This window comes from Scyliorhinus torazame, chromosome 17, assembly GCF_047496885.1.
Source record: "Scyliorhinus torazame isolate Kashiwa2021f chromosome 17, sScyTor2.1, whole genome shotgun sequence".
NCBI lineage: Eukaryota > Metazoa > Chordata > Chondrichthyes > Carcharhiniformes > Scyliorhinidae > Scyliorhinus > Scyliorhinus torazame.
The window spans coordinates 54,597,505-54,624,845 of record NC_092723.1 but is presented as its reverse complement, the minus strand read 5'-3'; the positions used below and the strand labels follow the sequence as shown (position 1 = coordinate 54,624,845).

At 44.6% G+C, this 27,341-nt stretch overlaps 1 protein-coding gene across 1 annotated transcript in view; it reads left to right on the top strand.

The window, feature by feature from the left end:
• LOC140393877 (adenosine receptor A1-like) overlaps nucleotides 1–19,386 on the top strand; it is a 194,671-nt gene extending 175,285 nt beyond the window's left edge. The window contains exon 2 of the mRNA XM_072480445.1: nucleotides 14,903–19,386. Coding sequence (XP_072336546.1) covers nucleotides 14,903–15,563 — 661 coding nt within the window. The 3' untranslated portion in view covers nucleotides 15,564–19,386. The remainder of the gene's footprint in view (nucleotides 1–14,902) is intronic.
• The last annotated feature ends 7,955 nt before the right edge of the window (nucleotides 19,387–27,341 follow it).

Sequence of the window (27,341 nt, the reverse complement as noted above, 5' to 3'; positions counted from 1 at the left end):
GTTGTCGAGGAGAATACTGAGATTCAGGCTACTAGTCTAGAAGGGCTTGAGGTTCATAAGGAGGAGGTGTTAGCAATTCTGGAAAGCGTGAAAATAGCTAAGTCCCCTGGGCCAGATGGGGTTTATCCTAGGATTCTCTGGGAAGCTAGGGAGGAGATTGCTGAGCCCTTGGCTTTGATCTTTATGTCATCTTTGTCTACAGGAATAGTGCCAGAAGACTGGAGGATAGCTAATGTTATCCCCTTGTTCAAGAAGGAGAGTAGAGACAACCCCGGTAATAGACCATTGAGCCTTACTTCTGTTGTGGGCAAAGTCTTGGAAAGGTTTATAAGGGATAGGATGTATAATCATCTGGAAAGGAATAATTTGATTAGAGATAATCAACACGGTTTTGTGAAGGGTAGGTCGTGCCTCACAAACCTTATTGAGTTCTTTGAGAAGATGACCAAACAGGTGGATGAGGGTAAAGCAGTTGATGTGGTGTATATGGATTTCAGTAAATCGTTTGATAAGGTTCTCCACGGTAGGCTACTGCAGAAAATATGGAGGCATGGGATTCAGGGTGATTTAGCAGTTTGGATCAGAAATTGGCTAGCTGGAAGAAGACAAAGGGTGGTGGTTGATGGGAAATGTTCAGACTGGAGTCCAGTTACTAGTGGTGTACCACAAGGATCTGTTTTGGGGCCACTGCTGTTTGTCATTTTTATGAATGACCTGGAGGAGGGCGTAGAAGGATGGGTGAGTAAACTTGCAGATGACACTAAAGTCGGTGGAGTTGTGGACAGTGCGGAAGGATGTTGCAAGTTACAGGGGCACATAGATAAGCTGCAGCGCTGGGCTGAGAGGTGGAAAATGGAGTTTAATGCAGAAAGGTGTGAGGTGATTTGTTTTGGAAGGAATAACAGGAAGACAGAGTACTGGGCTAATGGTAAGATTCTTGGTAGTGTGGATGAGCAGAGAGAGCTCGGTGTCCATGTACATAGATCCCTGAAAGTTGCCACCCAGGTTGAGAGGGTTGTTAAGAAGGCGTACGGTGTGTTAGCTTTTATTGGTAGAGGGATTGAGTTTCGGAGCCATGAGGTCATGTTGCAGCTGTACAAAACTCTGGTGCGGCCGCATTTGGAGTATTGCGTGCAATTCTGGTCGCCGCATTATAGGCAGGATGTGGAAGCATTGGAAAGGGTGCAGAGGAGATTTACCAGAATGTTGCCTGGTATGGAGGGAAGATCTCATGAGGAAAGGCTGAGGGACTTGAGGCTGTTTTCGTTAGAGAGAAGAAGGTTAAGAGGTGACTTAATTGAGGCATACAAGATGATCAGAGGATTGGATAGGGTGGACAGTGAGAGCCTTTTTCCTCGGATGGTGATGTCTAGCACGAGGGGACATAGCTTTAAATTGAGGGGAGATAGATATAAGACAGATGTCAGAGGTAGGTTCTTTACTCAGAGAGTAGTAAGGGCGTGGAATGTCCAGCCTGCAACAGTAGTGGACTCTCCAACACTAAGGGCATTCAAATGGTCATTGGATAGACATATGGACGATAAAGGAATAGTGTAGATGGGCTTTAGAGTGGTTTCACAGGTCGGCGCAACATCGAGGGCCGAAGGGCCTGTAGTGCGCTGTAATGTTCTATGTTCTATTCTGGATGGTGAGATGCGGGTGGGATTCTCCGCTACCCGGCGGGGCGGGCCGTACCGGCGCCAAGGAGTGGGTGAACCACTCCAGCATCGGACCGCCCGGAAGGTGCAGAATCCTCCGAGGGGGGGGGGCGCTGCCAACGGCCCCCGACCGGTGCAACGCGATTCCAGCCCCCGCCAAACAACCGGCGCCGGAAGATCCGGCAGCCGGCGTCGGGGCGGGATTCACGCCGCCCCCCGGCGGGGGATCGAAGAATCCCACACGTGGAGTGAGTTCCTTTGCCGGATTGATCACGCGTCTTCATGTGCTCCGCTAAGTTTGATTCAATTCAAGGTGGTGCATAGGACACATCTGACTAAAGGGAGGATGAGCAAATCTTTCTCCGGAGTGGAGGGCAAAGTGTGAGCGCTGCTCTCAGGGGCCAGCTGACCACACTCATATGTTCTGGTCTTTTCCCAAGTTGGTAACCTTCTGGGCCTCTTTTTTTCAACACCATGTTGGAGATACTCATTATTGCTTTGGATCCAGGTCCGCTGGTGACCATATTTGGGGCATCAGACTCGCCGGTGCTTCAGTCGGGGTTGAAGTCGGGGATGTCTGTGCCTTTGCCTCATTGAAAGCCCGGAGACAAGTTCTGCTTGGGTGGACGTCTCCTACTCTGCCCAGGCGAAGGTTAAGTACACCATTAGAGGGTCGGAGGAAGGGTTCTACCTGAGATGGCAGCCATTCATTTCCTTTTATAAGGAGCTAGTCACCGTCAGCTAATGCAGACTTAGTTTAGTTTTTTGGGTTACAGTTAATATGTGTTTTGCTTGTTTATCTCTTTCTTCTATTGTATAATATTGGTTAATTGCTTTGAATGGTTTTGTTTAATATGGAATTTTTTTGATAAACGTATTTAAGTTTAGGCATGATCGAACTAAAAAAAAAATAGAGACCATTCTGGGCAGGATTAGCACTGGGAACAACCCTGCTATCTAACAGCACTCTGTTTATTCTTAGTGCCCCGACAGGCAAATGCACCCCCCCCCCCTGAAACCGCACTTAGCATCATTTCCTGCACTGAGAAGCTCCAGCGAGTGGAGTTCCCCAGTACAGGGAGAAATCAGGAAGCCATTTATTAATGGCGTCCCTATCTTGCGACCCCCTCCCCCGACGCAAACCCCGGATACCCCCAATGCCCCAACTCACCTATAAGGGGGTGCTCGAGGGCCCCCGCACCCCACCACACATGGCAGGGCACCCCCCCCGAGCCTGATCCCTGGCATGGGGAATACCAGCCTTGCAATTTGGCACTGCCAGCCTGACACACTGGCACTGCCACCTAGACACACTGGCAATGCCAAGTTGGCACCCAAGTGGCACTGCCAGGATGCCTGGGTGGCATTGCCAGGGTGCAAGGTTGGCAGTGCCAAGATATCTGGGTGGCACCAGCAGTGCCAGGGTGCCACGTTGCCCACAGGCTGACCACCCGGGGGCCTCTGGTCGCCCGGGACACTCCCCAGGAACCGTTCTGCCTGCTCCCTGCTTGCGGGGACCAGTACTGAATAGCCCCTATCTGGGGTTTCCTCAGTGAGACTGGTAGATGCCGGGAGGCCGATCGATCCGGTGGCAGCACAGCTAAGTGGGTTCTTAAACTACTGGGTCCTGCACATTGTGGCCAGGATCCAGATTGTGACATCTCGCGAGATCTGGTTAGATCTTGCGAGGCATGACGGCCGTCATAAATCCGGGGGAAGGCCTCTCTCGGGGTCTACCATCTGCATGCTGCTACGATTCCAGAAGGCTGTGGCCAGTAGATCGTGCCCTTACTCCATCTGGCTGAAATGGTTGTGGATGCTTTAGACTTGTCTTAAAGCTTGGGATATTTGTGGAGCCTCTTTGTCTTTTAAGTTGTCGAATTGTCTACCTCCATTCACGATCGATAAGGAGTCATCTGCAAAGATCTACAGCTGACATGATCCATTTAGTTCAGCAGCTGCAAGCAAAATACCGTGAACAAAGGAGGCCACTATTTACTGCCTTAATTCATCTCATCAGGACATGTGAGCAGAAACAGTTTATTTAAGTTACTGTAGAAAATAGGCTGCCCACCGAAGTTCCTCTTGCCATGACAACATGATGGGTAAGGTCAGCTATGAGGAGATCTGCAGTGGGGTCAAACAGATTGTGTTCTGGCCCTGACACTTTCTGCTACATTCACCACCTTGCTGATGTCACATGGCTTCAGGTCACCTACAGAGGCTGTCTACTTATACCGGAACTGACAGAAAACTATTCAGTCTGGCTTGCCTGAGATCCAAAACCAAGGTGCATCAAATTCTCATCAGAGGGTTGCTTCCCACTGATAATGTCACACTGGCATTCAATACCGAGGAAAATCTTTAACGAGAAATAGACAGACCCTCTCAAGTATTTAAAGAGTTTAGTGTGACCATCAGAGTCAGGAAGAGAAATGTCAAGGTCCAAATGTTACCATGCCGGCATCCATCAGCATTGACGATGCAACACTGGAGGTTGTCGATAGCTGCACATAACCAGGCCGGAACAACAGCAACCTGACTCAGAATGCCAAACTCTCAATCTACCAAACCTGAATCCTCAGCACACGCCTCAATTGTGATGAGACCTGAAACCAAAGAGAAAATATTGGAAAATCTCAGCAGGTCTGGCAGCATCTGTAGGGATAGAAAAGAGCTCATGTTTAGAGTCCAGATAATCCTTTGTCAAAGTTGAGTTATGAGACCTGGACAACTTGTGCTCGGCAGGAGAGGAGTGTCACCTGAGAGTACCATTAAGAAATGGGTGTTTAAGAAACGTACCTTTCAGAAATGGGTATTTATCAATGATGTCAGAGTGTGGGTGGAGCTGGGCTGTCTGTCAGCTTTTTACTTTCGTTTTAGGCTGTTTGCTGCAGGGTGTGTTTTAGCTTCATTTTCAGAGCTGGATAGCTGCAGTCACAACCAGAAGGTGTATTAGTCTCTCCCTCTGTAATCTAAACACTGTAAATCAATCATTTGGTGTTTTAAAACTAATAACTGCTCTCAATAGTGAATTTAAACCTGATCTTTGTGTTTTAAACATTTTTTTAAAGTCTTATGGATGTTAAAAGGGCAGCTTAAGGATTACTTAGTGTTGTATTCTTTGGGGGTTCTATTTGAATTGATGGTTGCTAAGATGTTCACTGTATGTTTTAAAAAGGTTAACTTGAGTTCATAGAATAAACATTGCTTTGCTTAAAAAAATGCTTTTCCATTTCTGCTGTACCACACCTGTAGAGTGGGCCATGTGCTCCCCATACCACAATCTATTAAAAATTGTGGGTCAGGTGAACTCCATGATACACTTTGGGGTTCTCTAAACCCTGGCGCATAACAAATTGGGGGCTCATCCGGGATAAAAGTCGATCTATTGGATTGGCTTAGTGAACTGAAAGACAGTGGGATGAGCATATTGCTTTTCAGGTGTGGTGTTTTAGTTTAAGTGGTGTTGTGTTTATGTTGTGGCCAATGGCTCTCTCAGAGGCTCTGAAGTTTTTGGGGTTGGTACGGTCACACGCAGCACCTTATGGATAGAGACTAAAACCAGACTTTTAGATTTGGCAAAAACATTGCAGTTAACATTACCTACCAAAATGCAAAAAGATGAGGTACTTACCATGGTAGCTGAGCATTTAAAGTTGCCTGAGATACAGTATGACTCATTAGAAATGGCAAAGATCCAGTTGCAGATTAAGCAACTTGAACATGAAAAAGAATTAAAACAGCTTGAATATGCAATGAGAGATAAAGAAAGAGAAAGGGAGATACAGATTGTGGAAAAAGAAAAGGACAGAGAAGAAAGAAACAAAGAAAGCCCTAGCAGAACAAAAACAAAGAGATAGAGGGGAAAGGGAAAAAGAGAGAGTTTGAATTTCAGAAAATGGCTATGAAACATAAGTCAGTTAAAATTGGCAGACGTAAAGGGAAACGTACAGTTGGAGGATAGTGATGAAGATAGTGAGAAAGAGCGTCATAGTCGAAGGCTTGGTGGGGATCTATTTAAATATGGCCAAGCATTGCAAAGTTTGATGAGAAGGAGGTGGAAGTATTTTTCATTTCATTTGAGAAGGTAGCTAAACAATTGTAATGGCCACAGTACATGTGGGTATTACTGATTCAAACAAAGCTGGTAGGTAGGGCTAGTCAAGTGTTTTCATCACTACCGGAGAAGGTATCTGGGACGTATGAGGAGTTGAAAAAAATCCATCTTAGGTGCATATGAACTAATGCCTGAAGCCTACAGACAAAGGCTCAAAAAGAGTAATTTTGATAGGTGGATAAGGGCTTTGAAAATAGACCAAATGTATGAAGCTCTCAGAGAAATTATATTTTTGGAGGAGTTAAAAAATTCAATTCCTGATGTAGTGAGAACTCATGTGGAAGAGCAGAGGGTTAAAACTGCGAGATTAGCAGCAGTAATGGCAGATGATTATGAATTAGTTCATAAACCAAAGTTTGGTTTCCGTCATCAGTTTCAGCCTGTGAGGGACATGAGAAATACTCAAGTGGTAAAGGTAAAGGTGATCTGATGGGAGATAAGAAGGAGAGTGTACCTCAGTTTAAAAAAGAAATCCAGGTGGGTGGAAGAAAAATTTAAAGTTTCAAATGTTTTCACTGTACTAAACTAGGCCATGTAAAGTCAGTGTTGGTGATTGAAGAAAAGCACTGGGAAGGCTGATGTGGTAAAACAGGATAAGACAGTGGGGTTTGTTAAAGTGGTAAAGGGAAGCCCAAGTGAAGCGAAGGAGGTGCGAAAGATTGTACAGCCTGATCAAGAGGTGATTGATAAGAAGGTGCCAGATTTCTTTAAAGAATTTACTTGTGTGTGTAAAGTTTACTCATGTGTATCAGGAGGAGCAGGTAAAGAAGTCACAAGTTTAAAAGATACGGGAGCTAGTCAATCTTTAATGGTAAGCGATGAGGAGGTATGTAGTTTGGGAAGAATATTGCCAGAAAATGTGAAAATATGTGGAATTCAGGGTGAGAGGAGTAGTGTTCCATTATATAAGGTAAGGTTGGAAAGTCCAGTGAAGAGTGGTGAAGTGGTAGTAGGAGTAATAGAGAAACGATCTTGTCCAGGAATACAGTTTATCTTGGGTAATGATATAGCTGGATCGCAGGTGGGAATGATGCCTACTGTGGTTGATATGCCAGTGGAAAATCAGACAACTGAAGTGTTGAAGGACGAATATCCTGGGATTTTTCAGGATTGTGTAGTAACAAGGTTGCAAAGTCACAAGTTAAGGCAAGAGGAGAAATCAAAGCGTGAAGATAAAGTTGAAGTGCAATTGTCAGAAACATTTTTTGATCAGAAGGTTTAAAAAGAACAAGAACGAGGATGAGGTGGATATTTTTAGTTCAGGAAAATTGGCTGAGTTACAACAGAAAGATCTAGAAATAAAACGGCTGTATCAAAAAACATACACGGAAGAGGAATCTGAGTGTATACCAGAGTGTTATTACCGTAAAAGTAATGTCTTGATGAGAAAATGGAGACCTTTACATATGCAAGCGGATGAAAAGTGGGCAGAAGTTCATCAAGTAGTATTGCCGGTAGGGTATAGAAAGGAGGAATTGCGAGTTGCACATGAGGTACCAGTTGGAGGTCATTTGGGAAAAAGAAAACTCAAGCTAAAATCCAGAAACATTTTTATTGGCCTGGACTACATAAAGATGTAGTTAAATTTTGTCAATCATGTCACACATGTCAAGTGATATGGAAACCTCAAGCAGTGATAAAAACAGCGCCCTTAATACCCATTCCAGTATTTGAGGAACCTTTTACAAGGGTCATAGATTATCATAGAATTTACAGTGCAGAAGGAGGCCATTCGGCCCATCGAGTCTGCACCGGCTCTTGGAAAGAGCACCGTACCCAAGGTCAACACCTCCACCCTATCCCCATAACCCACTAACCCCACCCAACACAAAGGGCAATTTTGGACACTAAGGGCAATTTATCATGGCCAATCCACCTAACCTGCACATCTTTGGACTGTGGGAGGAAACCGGAGCACCCGGAGGAAACCCACGCACACACGGGGAGGATGTGCAGACTCCGCATAGACAGTGACCCAAGCTGGTATCGAACCTGGGACCCTGGAGCTGTGAAGCAATTGTGCTATCCACAATGCTACCGTGCTGCCCTAATTGATTGCGTAGGACCGCTTCCTAAAATGAAAAGTGGGAATCAATATCTTTTGACTATAATGGATGTGTCTACTCGGTTTCCAGAGGCCATTCCAGTACGTAATATTACAGCTAAAAAGATTGTGGAGGAGTTACTTAAATTCTTTACTAGATATGGACTACCCACAGAAATACAATCGGATCAAGGATCACATTTTACCTCAAGGTTATTCAAAGAAGTTATGGATAGCTTAGGAATAAAACAATTTAAATCAACTGCGTACCATCCAGAATCGCAGGGAGCATTAGAAAGGTGGCATCAGACATTAAAGACAATGTTGAGGGCTTATTGTCACGATTATCCAGAGGATTGGGATAAAGGAATTCCATTCGTAATGTTTGCAATTAGGGATGCACCTAATGAGTCAACCAAATTTAGTCCTTTTGAACTAATCTTTGGTCATGAGGTAAGAGGACCACATAAATTGATTCAGGAAAAATTGGTGAGTGAGAAATCAGAACTTACATTATTGGATTACATGTCAAATTTTAGGGAACGATTAAATAGAGCAGGTGAATTGGCTAGACAACATTTAAAAGTCGCACAAAATGTGATGAAACGCGTAGCGGACAAGAAATCCAAAGTTCCTTGGATTGTGGGGGCGAAACCCACGCAAACACGGGGAGAATGTGCAAACTCTACACGGGCAATGACCCAGAGCCAGCATTGAACCTGGGACCTCGGCGCCGTGAGGCAGCAGGGCTAACCCACTGCACCACCGCGTTGCCCTGAGCATGTTATTTCTGTCAGCAAACACTCATTGATAACCCAATGATATCTGCACTGGCTAAGAAATGTTCATCGGATGAATGGCAGCCCTAAATCCAAAGATGTTCTGTACGGTGAACTTGCCACCAGGTCACCGGCTACAAGGACACCTGCAAGTTAGACATGAAGATGGCAGACACTGACACTGACAACTGGGGGACAGTGGCTGATGGCTGCGATCTCTGGTGTCTGACAGTTTTCAAGGACTTTGAAAGAGGTGGGCAGAATCGAAAAGCTCAGGGGCCAGCAATTTATGCACCTTCTCAGCCCACTGTCTTCCTCTGCAGCGAATGTGGCAGAGACTGCCAGGCCAGAATGGCGCTCCAGCTGATGCTTAACCGTGATGCAAACCATCATCTTTCAAGATAGATGGCCACCACCACTCACGCCTAAATGTAGTGGGACATAAAGATATAGACAGGGTAGATGCAGGTAAGATGCTTCCCTTGGTGGGAGTGTAAAACCAGGGAGCACAATTTTAAGATAATGGAAAAGCTACTTCGGAGCTCCAGGGTCCCAGGTTCGATACCCGGCTTGGGTCACTGTCTGTGTGGAGTCTGCACGTTCTCCCCGTGTCTGCGTGGGTTTCCTCCGGGTGCTCCTGTTTCCTCCCACAAGTCCCGAAAGACATGCTGTTAGGTAATTTGGACATTCTGAATTCTTCCTCTGTGTACCCAAACAGGCGCCGGAATGTGGTGACTAGGGACTTTTCATAGTAACTTCATTGCAGTATTGATATAAGCCTACTTGTGACAATAAAGATTATTATTATTACTATTAGATGAGGAGAAATTTATTTTCACAGAAGGTTGTGGATCTTTGGAACTCTCTACCTCAGAGGGCTATGGAAGCTCATTCATCGAGTATGTTTAAAGTAGAAATTGATATATTTCTAATTAATAATAACGTAAAGAGTTATGGGGAGAGTTGGTGTAAAAGGCATTGAAGTGTCTGATCCGCCATGATCATATTAAAGAAGCAGGCTCGATGGGTTGAATGGCCTACTTCTGTTCCTATGTTGCTATAGTAACAAACTGGCATAACATGGCAGCGCCACAATGGAAGCAGGACTTTTGGAATTCTGTTCAGACAGATAAATGGGTGGATGTTAAAGTACAAAAGTAAATTGGATAGAGCTGGCAAAGGAAAATAGATTTCAGAAAATATTTCAAGTGATTTCTACCCTATGCTGTGTTTGACCATGTCTGGAATTCAGCCAATTGCAAATGTCAATGTTGTCTGATTTAGTGAGTGGTGTTTTCTGTAACACGGTTCCTGCTGTACAGAATTAATGATCAGTGTTCAGCTCTTAAGAGTCTTGTTACTGATCAATTTGATGTTATTATGATGCAATGACCTCGCCTGAGCTAAATATCCTGGGGGAGGTTAGACAAGCCCAATGTCCGGCACACAGACTTTGCGCTGCTTGCATATTGAAAAGATTTCAGCGTGCAACACCGCGCTTTGCGAACCTGTCGCAGGCTCAGTAAGGGAGCTAATTGTGTGCTTGGCTCGCACGACCCACTGCCAGCCCGGACCTCTGGAAGGCAGGAGACCTAAGAGAGAGCTGCAGGCGTGCGAGAGAATTGGCTGGAAAGAAAAGTGCAACAAATGGTGCAACGGGCAAGAGAGAGCGAGAGAGAGAGAGAGAGGCTCCCAGGCATTTGATTATGGTTCTAGAGGCACTAATGATGGAGGTGGAATGGAGGAAAGACGCCATGTTTCCAAAGGAGCCAGGCAGCCTTTCAGACGTATCCTAAGCAGGACATGGGGACAGGTGGTAAAGTGATTAACTCCTAGCGTCTGAACCCAGGACTTAGCCTCAGTGTTGCAAGATGTCAATAACCTTACACGGGTGGCCGAGGCCAGTGAATGAATATGCCAATGACATCTCCACCTACCAGACTCCCATCACTCGCCCATTGGCCATTTCTGGCAATCAGGACTTCTGCCTAACCTTCAGATGCTCCATCTCACCCTCAAACATACACCAATTTTGCCACCTCACACCCACAATTTGCATTCCTCTAGCTATTCAGCTAGTGCAGGCACATCACCCAAACACATTACAGCACACACACACTGACATTCATTTCCCTCTCTTGCAGGACAGCGTGACAAAACCACAGAAAGCAGCAGAAAACTAGATGGGGGTTGATGTGTTGGGTAGGCTTGGTCGATGTGGGCTGCACTTGATGCAGTGTAGCGAGAGACAGACCTCCAACACTTGATAAGATGCAACACGATTTTATTTAACATCCAAACTATTATACATGTTCAACTGTGGGTTGACACTATGCTGACTTGACTGGAGACCTGATACTAGCCTAACCAGACTTACTAGCTACCACATGGTGTTTGCACTGGCCAGCTCATGAACTCTGACTGTCTCAGAGGCTGGGTCCCGAGAGAGCGGGAAAACTGGTGCCCTCTGGCTTTATAGTGGTCGTGTCCTGTCTGGTGATTGGCTGCTCTGTTCTGTGTGCTTACTGGTCATCCTGTGTGTCAATCATTGCCTGTCTGCACTCCGTTATATACATAGATGTATATTATGACAAGGGTAGGCACACTCGTATCACCTGAGCCCTGTGGAAGAAATGGTGCTCCATTTTAATGCTGAAATTGTGCTGCAGTTGAACACATGTTTTAAGTTGGTAATTAAAAGCAAATCCCCTCATTTGGTGGAAGATTAGGGAACTATAGCGAGAGTTATAAAAAAATCAGTTCACACGGCATTCATGGGAACCACTGGGTGACACTGGGTAAATGGGGTGCGAATCACAGGAGCTGTTTTGTCCTGGATGATGTCGAGCTCCTTGAGTGTTGCTGGAGCTGCACCTGTCCAATCAAGTGGAGAGCATTGCACAGCTCTGACTTGTGTCTCTGTAGATGTGGTTAACCCTTTTGGGAGTCAGGTGGTGCGTTACTCACCGGACAATTCCTAGCCACTGACTCGGTTTTGTAACCACAGTGTTTATATAGATGATCTTATTATGGTTCTGGTCAATGTTGTCCCAGGGTATTGGTGGTGGGGGTCTCAGGGACAGTAATGCTATTAAATGTCAAGAGGAGGTAGTTAGATTTGAGATGGCCATTGCCTGGCTCTTGTGTGCTGTGAATATTGTCTACCACTTATCAGCTCGGACCCAAATATAGTCCAGATCTTTCTGCATGCAGGCACACTGCTTTATTAATTGAGGAATTGTAGCCCCAGCAATTCGGGATGGGCAATAAATGCTGGTTTTGTCAGCAACAACCACATCCTGTGAACAAATATAAATATCTTCCACTAACTCTGCACCAATAAAAGAATGTCACAAGAACCTCACATGACTGTTGGATGATTCGCCCTTTAACCACAAGTAGTTGGGATTCAGATGGTGGCACGGTGGGGTGAGGGTCCCTTGTGCAGCTAAAAGTACGTTCACCTGGAAGTGATTAAGAAAGAAAAAGGAAGACTTGTATTTATCGTGATTTTCATGACCACATGCGTCCCACAGTGCTTTAAAGACAATGAGGTAGTTTTTGAAGTAATATGACTGTTGTTGAAATTGAAACAGCCAATACGCACTCAGCAAGCTCCCGGAATCAGCAATGTGATAATGACCAGATCATGGGCGCGATCGAACGGCCTCGTCACGCCCGACATGGTAATGCAACAAGGCCGCTACATCTCACGAGAGTTCTCTCGCAGGACATGTGACATTCAGAACGCATTGTGAGATCTAACGAGATCTCGCAAGACGACACAAGGGTGACATCCATATATATATATATTTAAATGAGCTCACTTACATTTGTCTGTGAGGGATTACTCCAGTGCCCGGGAACTAAGGCCCGTGCCTGGGAGACCTCGCCATGGCGCTGTTTATCACTAGTCCACACAAATGTGGAACAGGCCTAACGACACCTGGGGAGGGTGTCCCAGGCCATTGGATACCCTTGGGTGGTCAGGGAAAGGGCAGGGTGGCACATTGGTTCTCTCTTTGGCACCCAGGCACCTTGCCAGTCTGGCACTGCCAAGGTGTCCCAGTGGCACTGCCAGGCTGGCACTGTCAAGGTACAAGGGCCAGGGCCTGGGCCTGATGGGGGCCAGACTCATGAAAGGGGGGTTGAAGGGTAGGGTTTGAAGCGCAGGTATGAAGGGGCCTCCTAAAGATTGGTGGTTGAAGGGTGGAGATCCTGAAAGGGGCGGGCCCCAAATGTGTGGTAGGGAGGCCTGAAAAGGGGCCCCCCTGACTGGCCCCGTAGCGGGGTGTCCTCACTTGGGGGGGGGGGGGGGTTGGGGTAATGTGTATGTGTGCAGCGGGTGGCATTGTCCATGGGTGGAGAGTGTGGGGGAGCCTCAAGCTCAGTTGGAGGTCGGGGCACCCTTTCAAAATGGCGGCCCAATCTCTGAGTAGCCAGTCTCGCCAGCGAGTTCAGCTCCCCAATGCTGAAAGCATTTCTAAGCTTGGGCTTGATCGAGGGGAAACTTCCCAAGGCCCAAAAATAAATGTGGGTAAATACCAGTGTGGATCTCACCAAAAAAGCCAGGGAGAAACATCCCGCCTAACTCGCCCAAAATAATACTTATAAGTTTTACCGTTAAATCGCGGCCCATGTTTTTTTTTGGGGTGTTGATTGAGGGAAAAATATTGGCCAGGACACCGGCGATAACTTACCCGCTCTTCCTCACATAGTGCCGTAGGATCTTTTACATCTGTCCATGTATGTGTGTGTGTGTGTGTGGGGGGGGGGGGGGGGGGGGGGGGGGGCGGGGGGGGGGGGGGGTGATTTGGGGTATGGAGAGGGGGGGGGTGACTTGCTTTCATATCTTACCTGCACCTCTGGCAGTGCAGCACTTTCTCAGTACTGAATGTCAGCCTTGTTTTTTGTGCTCAATCTCTGAACCTTGATGTTAAATGGGCCTGCATGCTCAAAATGGCAGATGGTGGCTAAATCATTGTTAGCGATTTGACATCACAATCTTCCCACACTGCAGGCTTGCAGCGGCAGGCACAACTCACACATGTTGGCATCCTGGCTGGAAGAGTCTTGGCCCAGTTTTTGGCAGTTTCAGCTGTCCATGAAACCGGCACCAGTGGTACTGCGGAATCTAATTTTGTGGCTGCAAATTACCGAGAGACCTTAGACAATTGTGCCTTCCACTTCCTGGAACTTGTAATGTCAAAGCATCAAAGCAAGTAAAATTCTGTGAAATTGAATCTGTCACTAACATTGGCAGCATTTCTGTATTACTCAACGTTTCAATCCAATCATTGTTTACTAATTAAATGCATGTTTCTCACAGATGCAACATCTAGAACAGGCCCTTTACTATTCGATTCCGCTGTGCGAAAATCTAAGTTTAATGGCAAGCTACTGTTAGACACCAATCATTTTCTACTAATCAGCTGAGCTTTTCTCGTGCTACGTTTCATGGCTTTAATTGAGCTGATTCAGGCTCCATTTACAACTCTTAAAGGCCACAATCTGTCTCCTGTTTATTATAAGGGAAATAAAGTTTTGGACGTTCTGGATTACGTTCTGGATGAAAACGAAAGATTATGCTTGCAATTATTCCCAACGTTCTCATCTCCATTTGTCCCTTTGCCGGAGAGTTCCGTGGAGGTACTTTAAAGTGGCCAAGAGTGTGTAGTGTTACCTGCGTGGTCGATACACGTGTTACTCAATCCTTGGCTGATGGTGAGGTCCTCTGAATCTTGTTGAAGAAGACTCAAACTCGTCCAGTAACAACAAAGGTTTATTGAGTAACTATAACTTTTAATGCGTGAGTTCTTTACCTTAACATGGGAATTGGAATTGGATAACAAGATTTAACAATTGTAACTAAATGTAACTCCAGTAACTATCTATGTGATTCTGGTGTTTCCCTGTTCACAGCACACCCGAGAGACAGAGAGAGACTCCATGTGGCTGCCCTTTATACCCCTGTTGGTCCAGTCCCCTGGTGATCATGTGGTGCTGCTATCTGCCCATTAACCCCTTGTGTGCATGCACCTACAGGGATCACCACAGAGTGAATGGACTTTTGGTTCTTCTTGATTTGCTGAGGATAAGCATTTGCTTCTGATTGGAACCACCTCAAGAAGAAATGGCTAAGAATGGTGGAAAACTATCAGTCCATGGTTGGGCCCTGCTTCTCCAACATTGTGCATTGGTTTAGATTCTGCAATAGAATCGTTTCAGAAGGAAGATTGTTACGTTGAGCTTAAATGTGAAGTTGATGACCTAACCTAGTGTTTTTATTTCTGTTCCATAGCTACAAGAGTGTCGTGACGCAGAAGCGAGCTGGGGCTGCTGTTATTCTATGCTGGGTCATATCTATGATTGTCGGTATGATCCCAATGTTTGGATGGAACAATTACACAGAGGCAACTCAAGATGGGGTGAACTCAAGCCTCGTGAACAATATAATTGTGTGCCAGTTTGAGACGGTAATCAGCATGGACTACATGGTCTACTTCAACTTTTTCGGATGGGTGCTGCCACCTCTCGTGTTGATCTTTGTGATCTACGTGGAAATATTTAATCTTATTCGGAAGCACCTGAATCAAAAGGCAGTGTCAATCAACAATACCGATCCAAGCAGGTACTTTGGGAAGGAGCTGAAACTTGCCAAGTCGCTGGCTCTAGTGTTGCTTTTATTTGCAATATGTTGGCTTCCTCTACACATCATCAACTGCATTACACTGTTCTGTCCTTTCTGTGAAAAACCAAATATAGTGATGTACATCGCCATCTTTCTAACCCACGCAAACTCTGCTGTAAACCCCATAGTCTATGCTTTCAAGATAAACAAGTTCCGGGTGACTTTTCTCCAGATTTGGAGCCAGTACATTTGTTGCAATAAAAATCACAACTCGAATAATTTGAGCAGAGAACAGTTAAGGGCTATAAGAGAACAGAAAAGTATTATGTAATATATTTACTTCTTAACCTGAAGTGATTGGGCCTGGATAATCAAGTGCAAAAATTATGATCATGGTTGACTTTGATACATTGCCATTGAGCTCATCAACTTTTTAAAATACTGTGTGCTGCTATGGTAAATCTTCAAAATGAATCCTCAGCTGTCACGTGACATCCGATCAAAGAATGTCTCCCCCCCCCCCCCCCCCCCCCCCAACGATTTGAACCATAGCTGACAAAGTCTTTCTGAGCCTTTATTTTCCCACAGTTTTTTTTTTGCTCTGTGTTTTCTCTCCTGTCATGTTTACATGTTCTCAGAATTTAACAACAGGGTGAGCACGGGCTGAGATACCGGGCTGCTGGATTGAGGAGGATGAGAAATGCTACAGGTGGCACAGTGCAGAGAGAGTGGTTTTCGCTTCCAGTCCCTGGCCTCATCAATCACATCGTCGAGGGAAAAGATGTTCCAGCTCCCAAATAAACAGATCCTGTTCCATTAGCAGCATCATTGCTAAAGCGCCATAATGCCAACTTCCACGTGTACAGTGAACTTTCCTCAAGGATTCAATTATTTTAACAGAGTGGCATTAACTTAGATCAAGACGGTGATGCACTTAAACAGCCAAAATGAGACTACTATTCAAGACCGCCGCTGTGCATCATTGTGAGGAATGTGGTAGCCTGACGATATGCTTTACGAGCAAGTGGGTTTTATAAAATCATGAGTGTACGTTTGCTGATACAGGTGGTTCATTTCGCTCTATTACTCTGTAAGATAGAGCCAGCAGGCCTTACATTTAGTTGTAAACTATTGTGGTATTTTTAATTGACATTTGAATCTTTGGTGGTTAATTAGAAGAGAGAAATCATTGTTATTGACCTAAAATTTGCACTAAGACATTGGCGATCTACACATGTGTTGATTGCCCATGTTTATTTTATGCCGCTTACTACAGAGTTTATAACGAGCAGGATGTACATGACTTTCTTCTGTATTTAATCTGAACATTTACCTGCATTCAGATGTTGTAAGCCAATGGTACAATTGAATAATTTCCATGTGTAAAATACATGTCATAATTAATGACATTTCCTCATGCAGAGATTCGTATTTATGTATAGAATGGCTCCCAGGTGTTTATCTAATATACATAGAAACATAAAAAGAAAATGGAAGCAGGAGCAGGCCTTTCGGCCCTTCGGGCCTAACTCCCATTCATCATAATCATGGCTGATCATCAAGTTCAATAGCCTGATCCCACCTTCTACCCCCATATCCCGTGATTCCTTTAACCCAAGATCTATACATAATTCCTTCTTAAAATTACACATTTTGGCCTCAACTACTTTCTGTGGTAGTAAATTCCACAGATTCACCACTCTCTAGGTGAAGAAATTTCTCCTCATCTCAGTCCTAAAAGGTTTACCCATTATCCTCAACTATGACCCCTCATTCTGGACCCCCCCCACCCCCCAATCGGGAGCATTCTTTCTGAATCTACCCTGTCTAATCCTGTTAGAATTTTGTAAAGTTTCTATGTGATCCCCTCTCACTCTTCTAAACTCCAATGAATATGGAATCATAGAATTCCTACTGTGCAGAAGGAGGCCATTCAGCCCATCGAGTTTGCACCGGCCCGCTGAAAGAGCACCCTACCTAAAGTCAGGCCCCACCCTATTCCTATAACCCAGTAACCCCACCTACTCTTTTGGACATTAAAGGGCAATTTATCAGGGCCAGTCCACCTAACCTGCACATCTTAGAACTGTGGGCGGAAACCAGAGCACCCAGAGGAAACCCACACAGACCCAGGAAGAAAGTGCAAAGTCCACACAGTCATCCGAAGTCGGAATTGAACCCAGATCCCTAGCACTGTGAGGCAGCAGTGCTAGCCACTGTGCCGCCCTAACCCTAACCGATTTAGTCGCACCTCATATAACAATCCTGCCATCCGAGGAATCAGCCTGGTAAGCCTTCGTTGATTCCCTCCATAGCAATAGCATCCTTTCTCAGATAAGGACACCAAAGCTGTACAAAATACTCCAGGTGTGGCCTCACCAATGCCCTATACAATTGCAGTAAAACATCTCTATTCCAGGGCAGCACGGTGGCGCAGTGGTTAACACAACTGCCTCAAGCGCCGAGGTCCCAGGTTCGATCCCGGCTCTGAGTCACTGTCCGTGTGGAGTTTGCACATTCTCCCCGTGTTTGCATGGGTTTTGCCCCCACAACCCAAAAGATGCGTAGGGTAGGTGGATTGGCCACGCCAAATTGCCCCTTAATTTAAAAAAATGAAGGAGCTGCGCGGTGGCACAGTGGATAGCACTGCTGCCTCACGCGCCGAGGTCCCAGGTTCGATCCCAGCTCTGGGTCACTGTCCGTGTGGAGTTTGCACATTCTACCCGTGTTTGCATGGGTTTAGCCACCACAACCCAAAGGATGTGGAGGGTAGGTGGATTGACCACGCTAAATTGCCCCTTAATAGGAAAAAATGAATTGGGTACTCTAAATTTTTTTTTTAAAGCATCTCTATTCCTATACTCAAATCCTCTTGCTGTGAAGGCCAACATACCTTTTTCCTTCTTTACTGCCTGCTTTACATGTGCGCTTACTTTCAGCGACTTATCATTTATCAATTTTGTTCAGCCTGACACTATTGATTAAAAGTATTCAGCTTCCAATGTCTTCACCAGCTCATATTTGTCATTAGTTTCGCCTTGGCGGTGAATCATTTTCTTTTTGTTTCAGTTCTTTATGTAAGCTTCATGAGAGGAAACTATCTCAGGCACTGCATCTAGAGTGGATACACTGGAGCAGCGCCTACCTATATGCCTTTAGAAGGAGCTCTGCATATGGTGGCATCAGTGTTGTTACCAAAAAGAGTTCTAAAGATAAGTAGTTATCAATGCTACTTCTCATTCGGGTGTTATGGTCTAACTGGAGCATTTTGACAAAGGAATGCTTTACCTATCAAATGGAATTTTTTTTTTGCACTGTTGGCTTTGGGGTTCAGGGGTGGCTTCCGTGAGAATAGCTGGATGTTTTTCAGGAGCAGCTCTCAGTTCATTGTAGAAAATGTGATGCCAGATCGTCTTCATGCCTCCAATCTACTTTGCACTAATTATTTGATAGGCATCTAATGTTAGAAAATGGTTCTCATGGTGGAGTCGGTTAAACAGTTTTATTGGTGACACAGCAGTTGCTTCAGCAGACAGACTAGGATAAGTACCAAAGGTCCCCTGCATCGTGAACTTGCATCATTCCACCGATTTCTTCATAACAAAAACAGGTGGATTATATTTTCCTGCTCATCCAGAGATTTCTTCACATGTCAGAACAGTTCCACTTGACGTAATGTTGCTTTTAAAGCGAATTGAAAATTCTTCTTTGGCATTCAAAAATAATTTTGTTTGCTTGACATTATTCAATATAAAATTAAGTGTTTGCCCAAGTCATACCGAACGCCCTGCCGCACCTTAGGCTCACGAGCTGACACATTGTTGTTGCTAGCCTACCTATACCCTTGCGGGGAATAGTGGGGGAGGATTTTCACACTGATTATCAGTCAGCCCGTTGAACCACGTTGAACGTTCCTTCCTTGGCCAACAAGTCTTGGCGTTGGACTTAGCCCAGAGCTTCTCGTCCAGTGGTAGGGGCACTACCATTCTGCCACAAGGCTTGCTGACACATTGATTCCTATATAGATATCCCTATAAGAAAGTTTTCTCCCTCGTCAGTTTATGAAAAACATGTATAGTTTGTTTTTTATTTGTTTCACTTTAGACCTGGCCTTTTTACCAGATGGCAATGAGTCATGCTGAGGTATAGTTCCACTGGCACCAGCAATGATCTAGTACCTCACACAAATGATCATTTGTCATATATCAAGTCTAGACGGTGAGTAATGGAATGCTATTACATTGAGGATGGGATCACAACCAAACCTAGCTTTGGATCAACCAGAGCAGGATCTTTTAGTTTTGATCCTGAACCACTCCTTTGTTGGTTGATCTCAATCAGAGCATTGGAAAGACTCTGTTGGCTCAACACAACAGAGAAGAAAAATAAGCCATAGCTTTTGCAACTGCTTATTATCCAATGATTCATGGTGGATTGTGGGCATTGGTGGGTACTAGTGAGAGCAAAGCTAGGTTTGGTTGTGATCCCATCCTCAATGTAATAGCATTCCATTACTCACCGTCTAGACTTGATATATGACAAATGATCATTTGTGTGAGGTACTAGATCATTGCTGGTGCCAGTGGAACTATACCTCAGCATGACTCATTGCCTTCAGGAAAGGAGGCTGTACCTTTCAAGCATTTAGCATTATACTTCCTCTCCAAGGCTAGGATAATGTACTTTACTGTTACTGAAGGAATCTTTAGGCATGCACATTCAGAGGTTAAGGTACTTCAGGTTGTGTTCTCGTGGGGAATTACTTATTTTAATACAGAGGGCAGGATTTTCTGGTGTGTTTCCTGGCAGTGGAGGTAGCTCACCATTTTCTGATCCCGCCAATTGGACATCATGGTGGCGTAATGCTTAACACTGCTGCCCCACAGTGCCAGGGACCTGGGTTCAATTCTGACCTTGGGTGACTGTCTCTGTGGAGTTTGTACGTTCTCCCCGTGTCTGCGTGGGTTTCCTCCAGGTCCTCCAGTTTCTTCCCACAGTCCAAAGATGTGCAGGTTAGGTGGATTGGCCATGATCAATACGTGGCTTTACGGGGATAGGGTGGGGGAGGTGGCCTAGATAGAGTGCTCTTTCGGGAAATCGGCACAGATTTGATGAGCCGAATGGCCTCCTTCTGCACTGTAGGGTCTCTGGATGCCGATGGCATTTTGCGTGGTTTGTCCATTCTGCCTGCCGCAGGGGTTTGGGAAGGGCTGAAAAATCATCCAAAATTATTAGTCACTCAGTAAAATATATCCTGATAATTCAATTTTTAATTAACAAATCATTTAATTTGCACATTTTAAGGATTATTACATATGCATCCATAAATTTCCCAAATGCACTTTATTACAATTAGTTATGTGGAATGGACACCTCTTTGTAATTTTATGGTAGCATTTGAAGCTTATGAATAGACGCCAAAATGAGAAATGAAACGAAATTAAATGACAAGGATGTTATTGTAACAGTAGTTGCTCCTATTAATCTAGACTTTATTAGCAGGTCATCTCTTTTGCGATGTAGACTCCAATTGATTTCCAAGATTTTGGATTCGTATCATGTTGGTAACCAGATCAATCGACCACATTCATTTTATTGAAACAGTTTAATAAATATCGATTGTAACAACTTTCCAAGTTTCAAATCAGGTATTAGCAGAATCTGAGACTTTGTGATACCTGAGACTCTTATGAAAATAAGACTTCTTGTTAACCTATGTCAGATAGAATGACAGTTGTGCAGGCGATACCATTACAGGTGTGAAAAATGACCAGTTAATACACACATTTCCTTAAAAATGCTTTGTATAAATATTTCTTCTACTCTATTGCAATAACTTTGCTGGATTTTCTTCTCTGAGTCAAAAAGTAGCTCTGCTATATTATAAGACAATTAATGAACAAAAATGTTTAGTCCATCAAAACAAACTAGCTCTAAATCAATTTGAGGTGACATTTCTGTTTCGAATGTATCCCGGGACGCCTCATCTCATATACTTAATAGAAACCCAAAACAATGATAGTCTTACATTGAAAATAAGAGCTGCCTGAAAGACATTGACAGAATCACAGAAAATCATATGATGCTGCAATTTATAATGAAGAGAACTGAATAAAAGGACCAGGAAATGAAATCAGTTGTTCAGACAACATCTTATCACGTGTTTATGAATGGTTTTCTGTGTTTTCACACACACATATTCACATATCAGCGAAAACAGCGCGGGAGCAGAGAGAGACGGGACAGCAAAAACAGCGCGGGAGCAGAGAGAGACGGGACAGCGAAAACAGCGCCGGAGGAGAGAGCCGGGAGATTTTAAAAGCGCGGGAGGAGAGAGCCGGGACAGCGAAAACAGCGCGGGAGCAGAGAGAGATGGGACAGCGAAAACAGCGCCGGAGGAGAGAGCCGGGAGATTTTAAAAGCGCGGGAGGAGAGAGCAGGGACAGCGAAAACAGCGCGGGAGCAGAGAGAGCCAGGAACAGTGAAAACAGCGTCGGAGGAGAGAGCCGGGAGATTTAAAAAGCGCGGGAGGAGAGAGCCGGGACAGTGCTGGGAGAGGTGAATGCACAAAAGGGTGGCAGGAGTGCCTTTAGTCACGGAGTGCTGATTGGAACAGAGTGCATCTGAGTTCAGGTGAGTGACTGAGTTTGGGTGAGTGGCCATAGAGGGCTGTGTTTTTGTTGGTGTTCGGGTTTATCCTTGAGGTTATATATTAAAAAAATTTTTTTTTTAAATATTTGAATTAATTAACTAGTTGAATATGGCTGGACAGGTGACGTGCTGTTGCTGTATGATGATGGAATTGGTGGATCCCATTGAGACCGTCAGTGAGCACATCTGCAGCAAGTGCTGGCTGCTCGAGGAATTTCGACTCAGAATTGATGAGCTGGAGACCGAGCTGAACACTGCGGCACATCAGGGAGGGGGAACATTACCTGGACGCTTTGTTTCAGGAGGCAGTCACACCCGGTAGAATAAGTTCTGTTAATTCGGACAGTGGTCAGGGACAGAGTGGTGTGACTGCAAGGGAGGCAGGTAGGGGGATCCTGAGTTTAGGAGTTGAGGAGCCTCAGCCCTTGACCTTGTCCAACAGGTATGAGGTACTTGCTCCCTGTGTGGATGAGGATGAGGGCTGTAGGGAGGATGCATTGACTGACCACTGCACCGTGGTACAGGAAGCCATTCAAGAGGGGGGAGCAAAAAGACAAGTGGTAGTTGTAGGGGATTCTATAATTAGGGGATTGATGGCATCCAGATCGAGAGTCCCGCATGGTATGTTGCCTGCCCGGTGCCAGGGTGAGGGACATCTCTGATCGGCTTGAAAGGATTTTGGAGAGGGAGGGGGAGGATCCAGTTGTTGTGGTCCACGTTGGGACTAACAACATAGGTAAGACTAGGAAAGAGGACCTGTTTGGGGATTATCAAACACTCGGGACTAAATTAAAGAACAGGTCCTCCAGGGTTATAATCTCTGGATTACTACCCGAGCCATGTGCCAATTGGCATAGGGTTGAGAAAATTAGAGAAGTTAACATGTGGCTAAATGAGTGGTGCGGGAAAGAGGGATTCCATTTCATGGGGCATTGGCATCAGGACTGGAGCAGGAGGGACCTGTACCGTTGGGACGGTCTTCACCTGAACCATTCTGGGACAAGTGTTCTAGCGAATAGGATAAATAGGTTGGTCACAAGGACTTTAAACTAGCAAGTTGGGGGGAAGGGAAGTGTAAAGCTATGGACAGTACAATGGTTAATGGAGATCAAGGCAGCAGGTTACGTGACAGGTTATTATGTAGAGATATGGGTTCAAAGACAAGGAAAATTAGGAGAAAGGGTAAGAGGAAAAATAAATTGCGAAAAGTTACTGATCAAGGTGTTAGGATTCATAACAAAGACATAAAAAACAGCATAAGTGCACTTTACCTGAATGCTCGTAGTATACGAAATAAGGTAAATGAGTTGATGGCACAAATCATCGTGAATGACTATGATTTAGTGGCCATTACTGAAACATGTTTAAAAGATGGTCACGACTGGGAGTTAAATATCCAAGGGTATCAGACTATACGAAAGGATAGAATGGACGGTAAGGGCGGTGGTGTAGCTTTGTTGTTTAAGGATGGCATCCGGGCAATAGTAAGGGATGATATTGGTGCTATGGAGGACAAGGTTGAATCAATTTGGGTGGAAATCAGGAATAGTAAGGCGAAAAGGTCACTGATAGGAGTAGTCTATTGGCCACCAAATAGTAACAGGATGGTAGGGCAGGCAATAAGCAAAGAAATAACGGATGCATGTAGAAATGGTACAGCGGTTATCATGGGAGATTTTAATCTGCATATCGATTGGTTTAACCAGGTTGGTAAAGGCAGCCTTGAGGAGGAGTTTATAGAATGTGCCCGGGATAATTTCCTGGAACAGTATGTAATGGAACCTACAAGGGAACAAGCGGTCCTAGATCTGGTCCTGTGTAATGAGGCAGGATTGATTAATGATCTCATAGTTCGGGATCCTCTTGGAACGAGCGACCACAATATGGTGGAAATTAAAATACAGTTGGAGGATGACAAGGTAAAATCAAACACTAGTGTTTTGTGCTTAAACAAAGGCGATTACAATGGGATAAGAGAAGAGCTAGCTAAGGTAGACTGGGAGCAAAGACTTCATGGTGAAGCAGTTGAGGAACAATGGAGAACCTTCCGAGCGATCTTTCACAGTGTTCAGAAAAGGTTCATACCGACAAAAAAGAAAGACGGTGGAAAGGGGAAAAATCTACCGTGGATATCTAAGGAGGTGAGGGAGAGTATCAAATTGAAGGAAAAAACATACAAAGTGGCAAAAATTAGTGGGAGACTAGAGGACTGGGAAGTCTTTAGGGGACAACAGAAAGCTACTAAAAAAGCTATAAAGAAGAGTAAGGTAGACTATGAAAGTAAACTGGCTCAGAACATAGAAGCAGATAGTAAAAGCTTCTACAAATATATAAGACAAAAAAGAGTGGCTAAGGTAAATATTGGTCCTTTGGAAGATGAGAAGGGAGATTTAATAATAGGAGACGGGGAAATGGCTGAGGAGCTGAACAGGTTTTTTGGGTCAGTCTTCACAGTGGAGGACACAAATAACATGCCAGTGACTGATGGAAATAAGGATATGATAGGTGAGGACCTTGAGATGATTGTAATCACTAAGGAGGCAGTATTGGGCAAGCTAATGGGGCTAAAGGTAGACAAGTCTCCTGGCCCTGATGGGATGCATCCCAGAGTGTTAAAAGAGATGGTTAGGGAAATTGTAAAAGCACTAGTGATAATTTATCAAAATGCACTAGACTCTGGGGTGGTCCCAGAGGATTGGAAAGTAGCAAATGTGACACCACTGTTTAAAAAAGGGGGTCGGCAGAAAGCGGGTAATTATAGGCCGGTGAGCTTAACTTCGGTTGTAGGGAAAATGCTGGAATCTATCATTAAGGAGGAAATAGCGGGGCACCTGGAGGGAAATTGTCCCATTGGGCAGATGCAGCATGGGTTCACAAAGGGTAGGTCGTGTCTGACTAATTTGGTAGAATTTTTTGAGGACGTTACCAGTGCAGTGGATAACGGGGAGCCAATGGATGTGGTATATCTGGATTTCCAGAAAGCTTTTGACAAGGTGCCACACAAAAGGTTGCTGCATAAACTAAAGATGCATGGCATTGAGGGTAAAGAGGTAGCATGGGCAGAGGATTGGTTAACTAACAGAAAGCAGAGAGTGGGGATGAATGGGTGTTTCTCTGGTTGGCAACCTGTAACTAGTGGGGTCCCTCAAGGATCAGTGTTGGGCCCGCAGTTGTTCACAATTTACATAGACGATTTGGGGTTGGGGACCAAGTGCAATGTGTCAAAGTTTGCAGACGACACTAAGATGAGTGGTAAAGCAAAAAGGTCAGAGGATACCGGAAGTCTGCAGAAGGATTTGGATAGGTTAGGTGAATGGGCTAGGGTCTGGCAGATGGAATTCAATGTTGCCAAGTGTGAGGCTATCCATTTTGGGAGGACTAACAGGAGAATGGATTATTATTTAAACGGTAAGATGTTAAAACATGCTGCTGTGCAGAGGGACTTGGGTGTGCTGGTGCACGAGTCGCAAAAATTTGGTGTGCAGGTGCAACAGGTGATTAAGAAGGCTAATTGGGTTTTGTCTTTCATTGCTAGAGGGATGGAGTTCAAGACTAGTGAGGTTATGCTGCAATTGTATAGGGTGTTGGTGAGGCCGTATCTGGAGTATTGTGTTCAGTTTTGGTCTCCTTATCTGAGAAAGGACATATTGGCCCTGGAGGGAGTGCAGAGGAGATTCACTAGGTTGATCCCAGAGTTGAGGGGATTAGATTATGACGAGAGGTTAAGTAGACTGGGACTGTACTCATTGGAGTTTAGAAGGATGTTGGGGGATCTTATTGAGACATATAAAATTATGAAGGGAATAGATAGAATAGATGCGGGCAGGTTGTTTCCACTGGTCAGGGAAAGCAGAACGGGCATAGCCTCAAAATAAGGGGAGGTAGATTTAGGACGGAGTGTAGGAGGAATTTCTTCACCCAAAGGGTTGTGAATCTCTGGAATTCCTTGCCCAGTGCAGCAGTTGAGGCTCCTTTTTTAAACGTTTTTAAGAAAAAGATAGATGCCTTTCTAAAGAATAAAGGGATTCGGGGATATGGTGTACGGGCCGGAGAGTGGAGCTGAGTCCACAAAGATCAGCCATGATCTCATTAAATGGCGGAGCAGGCTCGAGGGGCCAGATGGCCTACTCCTGTTCCTAGTTCTTATGTTCTTATGTTCCTCAAGCTAAGTTTTTGAATCAGAATGATTGGACGGGTTGAGACTTATTTAGTAATGATATAACTGAAATTTGGAAACGCTGCTTCATAGTTGGGCCTGTTAAGTGACATTGGAAACCATCTTCAGGTGGAAAAGGTTCCTGTGTTATTTGACTTACGATCTTGGCGATACATCATCTGAAGTAAGAGGACATCGGAAGTGGAAAGTGAAACTAAATATGATTATGACTGCAGAAGGTCACTTTAGTAACTTAAAGAATAGATCGTGGAACAGAGATCTATTTAACTATGTACGACATTCTACTCACGGCAGTAACTCCCTCCCGGTACAGTCCTTGCTGGGAGAACTAACCATACCAGACCCTGTTTTGGGCAGGCTTTTATCTACAGTCTTTAATGAGCTCCAGCTGGGTGCCCTCCGCCCCCTATATGGAAAGCTTGCACTCCACAGGTCCACGGGGAGATAAAAATTGTTTTCCCATGGTCCTTCTGAGGGTTATAAAAGTCACAATTAAAATCTTGGACATGAAAAGGGACAGAGGGGTTTGGTCATTTTGGAAAATTAGCAGAAAGCAAATCCGACCCATGCAAGGCCTTTCAACTGGATTTAACACATTCCATGGCAACCTTACCTGAATTAATTATTTCTGAATACAAATTAACTTTTTGTTGTATTAAGTATGAAATGAGCCATCATATTTTAGGCAGTGTGATGAATGCATCAGATTTATCATATTGTTAAACCACCTTTTGCTTTCCCCGATAATATGTAGTATCTCTTAAAGTGTTTTTCATCAATAGGTGAGCTAAGCTCTCGATTTCAAACTCTTATGTGGAATCATCAGGATTCGCAGTTGACCCTTTCACCTTCTCACAGTTGTTCATTTAAGTTCCTGTTTACTATACATCAACATTTCGCCATCAGATATTGTTTTGTAAAAGTAAAAGGAATTTCAGAATAGCACAAAAGAGAAAGCAACTCTGTACATACGAAAATTATTATTTAAATGAATTGCTAAATGCAAATGTCATGGTTTGGTGTAATAAAATTGCTGTGTTCACACAATGGGTGAATTTGTAAATAAAATATATATTTCCAGAAGTATTAGAATAAAAAAGACAACTAATCATACTGGTTGTACGTTTTGTTGTTGCTGTTTTCATTTTGTAGGTTTGTATGACTGACCTGTAATTCCTCCCCATCACCCTGGGACTATGTGGGTAGACAAACAGCCTTGACAAATGGCGATCTTCAGGGAACCATAGAAAGGATACGGTGCAGAAGGAGGCCATTCAGTAC